The sequence below is a fragment of the Rissa tridactyla genome, chromosome 11 (genome assembly GCF_028500815.1).
Source record: "Rissa tridactyla isolate bRisTri1 chromosome 11, bRisTri1.patW.cur.20221130, whole genome shotgun sequence".
NCBI classification, from domain to species: domain Eukaryota; kingdom Metazoa; phylum Chordata; class Aves; order Charadriiformes; family Laridae; genus Rissa; species Rissa tridactyla.
In genome coordinates, this window is record NC_071476.1 from 3,009,433 (window position 1) to 3,016,047 (window position 6,615).

At 61.8% G+C, this 6,615-nt stretch overlaps 1 protein-coding gene across 2 annotated transcripts; it reads left to right on the forward strand.

Annotated features, from left to right (window-relative positions):
• Positions 1–2,105: 2,105 nt before the first annotated feature.
• Positions 2,106–3,852, forward strand: HAND1 (heart and neural crest derivatives expressed 1). Of its 2 annotated transcripts, none has more exons than XM_054217515.1 (2): positions 2,106–2,804; positions 3,386–3,852. In XM_054217515.1, exons 1-2 carry the CDS (start codon positions 2,298–2,300, stop codon positions 3,485–3,487), a joined length of 609 nt encoding a protein of 202 aa, XP_054073490.1. In that variant the 5' UTR covers positions 2,106–2,297; the 3' UTR covers positions 3,488–3,852. The 2 variants fall into 2 exon arrangements, with proteins under 2 accessions (XP_054073490.1, XP_054073491.1); XM_054217516.1 differs by having other exon boundaries at positions 3,389–3,852.
• The last annotated feature ends 2,763 nt before the right edge of the window (positions 3,853–6,615 follow it).

Consider the following 6,615-nt stretch of genomic DNA (forward strand, 5'->3'; position numbering starts at 1 on the left):
CTGGCCCCCGACGGCTCAGAGCTGGGCTCAGGAACCCCCACCCAGCCATGGGTGTTTTTTGGAGGAAATCAGGGACTCGACGCCCTACCCAAGGCCTGACTCTAACCGGAGGGTAATCACTAGCAAATGTTTGCAGGGCGCTTGTTTAAAGGGGGTGGGGAAGGGGGGGCTTTGCAGCAGCTAAGAACAAAGCGGGGGGAAGCGAAGCGGGGCAGATCCGGCACGGCCGTCCCCCACCGGCTGCCGGGGCCCGGCAGAACTGGAGACCCGCTTGCACCCTGCCCCAGCGCCCCCCCGGCCTCCTGCCTTTGCAACTCCCCTTGTAACAGCTAACGATGGAAAATCCGAGGCATTTAAGTGGCTCCCGAATCCGCCCGGGAACCGTGATTGAGAGAAGTCAAATAAAATTTGTCATCTTTAAAATGCAGGAGGACGTTAATGGTGTGTTAGCCCGGATGATTAATACAAGCGCCTGCAAACAACCCTCCAACGTTTCCACCCTCCGCTGCAAGATGAATCGCTGGAAAGCGCCGTTAATCGCTAACATACCTTGGGCCCAAAGCCCCTTCCTGCCCCGCTGCGCTGTGATCGCCACCGCCGTGCCCTCACTGGGAGTAACTGGAGCAAGAGCAGGGGTTGGCCCCAGAACCACCCGTCCAGGCTGGCGGTGAAGTACAGGGTCCAGGAGACGTCGCCCTGGGGATCTGTCTCCCGTGGGCGCAGAGGCGAGCAGGACACGCAGTCTTCTGCAGACCCCCACGCTGGGCTCTGGTTTGGGGTACAAGATTCCAGCCCCAACAGGACCCCCCAGCCCTTTTGTGGCCAGGCTGGGACAGGGAAACGCAGGGCAGGTCCCCACTGTCCTACTGTAAATATGTTTGTGTGTGTTTGTGTGTATTGTATAATTTTTATGTATGTGTCTGCAGTGTCTGTGCAGCATACACAGCAGTTTACGTGCCACGCATGCAATACGTATGTCTGTACACACAGCATGTGTATGTAATATATATATGGTGGCATTGTGTGTGTAGCACCCGTGTGCTGCTGCTGTATGTAATGTATATGGGTGCACTTAAGTGCATGTGCGTAACCTATTTGTGGTGTGTGTGTGTACAGCACAGATAGGTGTGCGGCGCACGCAGCATCTCTGCGTTTGTAGTAACACGCCCCGTGTATTTGTGCGAGCAGCGTATGTGCGTGGTGTAACTGCATACGTGTGCAGCACGCGTGTGCGCGTGCAGCGCGTATCTGCGCAACGCGGTGTGCGCCGTACACGGGTGCAGCGTGCCTGCAGGCCTGCGGTGCACATCTGTGTGCAGCGTGCATTTGTGCAACACACGTGTGCGCACGGAGGACGCGTGGGCGATGTGCCCCCTGCGCAGCGAGCCCACGCTGCCATCACGGCCGCCCCCGCCATGCCCAGCCCAGCGTCGCTCCAGTGCCTGCGCCCCCTCCTCTCCCCCAGCACCAGCTCCCTCGGCGGAGGCTGCTCATGCCCCGGCTCCGGGGGTGGCACCGAGCACCCCGCGCTCCCCACGCTCCGCTCCCACTGGGGCCGAGCCATTCCCGCGTGGGGATAGAACGGGACACGCTGGCCCCGGGACCGGGCGCTTCCCCCCCCGGGGACCCCGGCTCTCGGGAAGCAGAAAGCGGCCCCAGAGCGCCCACACGGCCCGACCCGGCCCGGCCGTCGGGGCTCCGGGCACCCGCCGCTCCCCCGCACCCGTTGCCGCTTCTCGTCCCCCCCTCTCCCGGGCGCGGCGGCTCTTCGTGGGGGCTCGGACGCCCCCGCCCCGGGAGCGGGGAAGCCGAGGGGATCGAAACGCGACGGGGCGGGAGCCGGGGGTCCCCCCTCGGGTCACTCCTCACCCCCTTCCCCCTGCAAGCAAGGAGGGAGGCCAGAGCAAACAGCGGAGGTGTGAGCCCAAATAAACCGAGTCAACAGCGCGGCGCACGCCCCCTCCGCCGCCCCGCTCCCCCCGGGGCCCCCGAGCATCCTCCCCTGCCCATTGGCTCCGCGGCGGGGGGGGGGGCCCGGCCCTATATAAAGGCCGGGTTGGGAGGCTCCAGAAGGGGTTAAAAAAAAAAAAAACCACAAACGAACAGCCAACAACCAAACCCACAACAAACCCAAAAACCCCAAACCCCAAACCGCACGGACCCAAACCCCAAAGCCAGCCACCACCATCGCAGCCCCACGCCGGAGCCGCGCTCCCCCCCCAGGGCGGGAGCCCTTCCCGGCCGCCGCGGCCATGGTGCGCTGCTGAGCGCGGCCCCCGGGGCCAACGGGCCGGACCATGAACCTGGTGGGGGGCTACCAGCACCACCACCACCACCACCATCACCACCACATGCTGCACGACCCTTTCCTCTTCGGGCCGGCGGCGCGGTGCCACCAGGAGCGAGCCTACTTCCCCGGCTGGGTGCTCAACCCGGCCGAGGTGACCCCCGAGCTCGCCGGGCAAAGTCCTAGCTACGGCCCCGCCGAGTACGGCCCCGCCGGTCAGGGGCGGCTGGAGGCTCTCAGCGGTCGCCTGGGACGACGGAAAGGGGTCGGGGGACCCAAAAAAGAGCGCCGGAGGACGGAGAGCATCAACAGCGCCTTCGCCGAGCTCCGCGAGTGCATCCCCAACGTGCCCGCCGACACCAAGCTCTCCAAGATCAAGACCCTGCGCCTGGCCACCAGCTACATCGCCTACCTGATGGAGGTGCTGGCCAAGGACAGCCAGCCCGGGGACACCGAGGGCTTCAAAGCCGAGCTCAAGAAGGCCGACGGCAGGGAGAACAAGAGGAAAAGGGAGACGGTAAGAGGCGGGCCGGGACCCAGCTGCCCCGCTCTCCCCGGGCCGGGAGCGGGCGGGGAAAGCCCCGGGGCTGGGGGCAAAAAACCCACAACCCTTCCCGGTTCCGCTGGAACGTTTTTTTTTCCATCTTAAAAAATTAAAAAAAACCCAACCCCTCCCGTTGGGGGCACCTCGGCGGGGAAAAGCCCATCCCGACTTGCCCGGAGGGATGCCGACGGGCCGGGCGGGTTCCCGGGCGCTTTCCCGAGGGATAAACCCCCGGGACCGGCCGCGGCGGAGCCTCCCGCGGGTTCGTCCTTCCCCTCTCCCGGCCGCTTTCCCGGGACGAGCGGGCGCGGGTGCCTTTCGGAGCGACGGCGGCCGCTTCTCCCCCGGCTGCAGCGGGCGGAGTTGGGAGGGAAGGACCCCAAAAATCCCTCTTTATCCTCGGGCTGATAAAAGCCGCTCGGAGCCGCGGGGCTCGGCTGCAGCCCCGAGGCGGGCGCACGGTGCAGGCGGGCGGCGGGAGCCCTCCCCGGGCCCTCCGCTCGGCTCCTGACCGCTCCTTTCTCCCCCCCTTCTCCCCGTCTCCTCTCCCGCAGCAGCCCGAGGTCTATTCGCAGCCTTTGGGCCACGGCGAGAAGAAGCTGAAGGGCCGGACGGGTTGGCCCCAGCAGGTCTGGGCTCTGGAACTGAACCCCTGAGGGCTGCCCCCGCCGCCCCGACGGCGCTCCCCGCTCGCCCCTCCATGTGCAATGTCGGAGAGACCCCGGCCCGGCCCCCCGGAGCCCATCCAGGCGCAGGATGCGGGTACCCGGCCCGGCTCCCCCCCGCCTCCCCCGGCCGAGACGGACGCTCCGCGGGAGAGAAGCGAAGGGCGCCTTGCGGGGCCGGATCCTGCCCGCCCCGTCGGGGGCCGTTTCCCCCCTCGCCCCCTCCCCCGGCTGCAGTACTCGTTGCTCCTTCCCGTTGTCAGCAGCGATCGGCGGCTCCTGCCCTCCCGGGCCGGGCTGAAACGGTTCGATTCGTTTGCTGTTGTAAATACGAGCCCCCCCCGGCCCCCGGCCCCTGTCCCCGTCCGCTGCCTGACCAACGTGTGGCTGCGGTGAAACTACCTAGAGGTGCATTTGGGAACACTCCTGTGCCGGGTTTTCTACCTCAGATCTGCATGACCACTTCCCGAGGGACCGGGCGCGCCACACCACGTATTTAAAATGGAATAATTAAAAAAAAAAATTAAATAAAATAAAATTTTAAACTTTATGCAAACAGCCTCGGGTCCGACCTTTCCACCTTCCCCTGCTCCTGGGATTGCGCTGCTGTGGCCGGGCCCCTGCCCTCCTGCCCGCAGGGTGAGGGGTGCTGCGGGATTGAGGATTCCCCTGAAGTCAGTGCCCTGCTGTGGGACAGATCCATGCAAGGGAATTCCCTCCCGTGGGACTCGGGCGACTCCGTGAGATCCTTTGGGGCTTCTTTATGCCGTGCTTGCTCACCCCAGGAGCTGGCAGAGCTCTGCGAGTGTGTCCCCACAGCCTGCGCCAGGGCACAAACTCTGCCCCAGCCCTATAATCCCTTCCCTCCTGACCTAGGAAACCTGCTAGAGGCGTCGGACTTGTATTTGGCTTGGGGGAAGACGGCAGGATCAGGCCTTTACAGCGGCTGGATGGCACGAACACCGTAGAGCTGTGGAGCCCCAGTTTTACTGCTGCCAGGCAGAGGACCAGGACTCGGCTCCCCTGCGCAGGCAGCTCCCCGGCGCAGCTCTGGCACCGGCGGCACTTTCTCACAGGGATCCCCTCTTAGGTGCTGCCTCGGCCACATTTTGCAGGAACGACGTCCCCTCCTCACCGTCCGAACACGACGGATACCGCCAGCCTCAGACACACCAGCGCTCACACAGCCCAAAGTCATCTCTGTCACCTCCCAGGCATAAATCCTTAATAATCTTTAATAATTAAAGCCAAACCCTCGTTCCTTTATTCCGTGCACACACAGCTCTGTTACTGAAGGGGGGTTTCCAAGACGTGCGTGCATGGGCTCCGGGCCCGATTCTGCCTTCCCAGCCTGGCCACGCTGCCGTTCCCAGAGACGCCAGAATAACCCCTAACCCTCAGCAGGGGCAAGGAAAATCGTATGTTATTGTAGGGTTAATCTGAGGGCTCAGCTGGGAGCAACCAAGCCTTTGCTTGCAACTAAAGATATAGAAATAATGATGCAACAGCCGTAAATCACCAACACGTCGATCAATCTGTGCATGTGCAGCTGCACACAGCTGAAATCCACCCGCTCACCCCGGGACACCCGTGGGGAAGCTGCGTGGGTTTTATAACCACTTCACGCGTGCGTACAAATACAGATGGATAGACACACAAACACTGGGGGGTATGGCTGGCATAATTAAAACTCGCGGAATGATCCGTCTGCGTGAATTAGCCTTCCCTCGCTTCGGAGCTGCTGCACGGCTGCCCTCCCAGCCCCTGATCTGTTTTCCGATCTCTTTGAACAAGGCTGAGATGAAAATTGACTGCCTGAGCGGAGCAATGCCGGCAGTGGTGGTGGTTTGTTCAGGCTGTAAAAAGTTTAGCACGACACCAAGTCGATGAGTGAAGTTAGAATAGGGCTTTTCTAACACCAAACACATTCAAGAAAAAAAAAAAAAAGGAAAAAGGAAAAAAAAAGGAAAAAAAGGAAAAAAAAAAGAAAAAAGAAAAAAAGGAAAAAAAAAGGAAAACAAAAAGAAAATTTATAGAAAATCAGCCCCAAATATCCTATTAAATAGCTACATTTCACTATCCCTTAAAGGGCTGGGTTTGTATGGGAAAGTTCCCAAGCCGTCACTAACACCGTAATCCAGTGTCCCATAAATGTGTCCAGCCCCAATTCTGTGCCAGCCCATATCCCTGTATCCTTACGGCACCAGTCAGGACACATCGGATGAGGGAAAGGGTTAAGCGGGGACCCGGGACTTGCTCTGCTCCGTAAGACGGGAGGGACTCTGCGCAGGAGCTGGCGTCCTTGGTCCGGCACACCAGGCTCTAACTGGGACATCGTTTGCAGCCTGGTGACCCTTCCCTGCCCCACCAAAACCTCTGGTCGTTTTTTTTCTTATGGGTTTCCAGCTTTTCCTCCAGGAAGGGAGCACCCTGCACAGCCGGGGCAATGCTCTGCCCGCACGCGCAGGATTGATGCTTTTCTTACCACCAGTTTCTGGCGGTGGTACCCGCTGGCTGCAAACCTCTGGGAAAGGTGTCCCCAGCGCCAGCCTCCTCCCTCCCTCCTTCATGATTTTTCCAAGTGAAAACGCTCCCCGTTTCCACATCTGCAGAGGGCTTCCCTGCCCAGCCAGGGGATTTCCCTGCGAGTTTGGCTCAGCGTTTTGGGGGAGAGTGGGTGAAATAATAGCACTGAATATTTCCTGTATGCTGGGGCTTCGCTGCTCCCCAAACCCCACGCTTCGGAGGGGGGGTATTTGCAAGCAATGAGCTCCGTCCCCACCTCGGCACCGCACAGGCGGCTCCGGGGCCAGGAAGGGGTGTGGATGCTGGTCCCTGCCAGGATGGGGTCACCCCCTTCACCCCCAAAGGGAGAGGAGCTGTGGGGGGCGGTGGGACAGCACAGGGGCAGCATCTCTTCCTGCGGCAGCAAACCTGAGCGGCTGGGAGAGGCGTCCCGGCAGCCTCGGCAGGCAGCAGCAGGGCTCCCGGTGCCGGCAGCAACAAACCTGGCTGGAAGAACAACGGTTTGGCCACCGGCTTGGAATTTTTGGCGATCTGAGAGCCCAGCTCATCAGCCAGGGGAGGTGGCCCCGCACACACCCACGGCTCGACCTTGC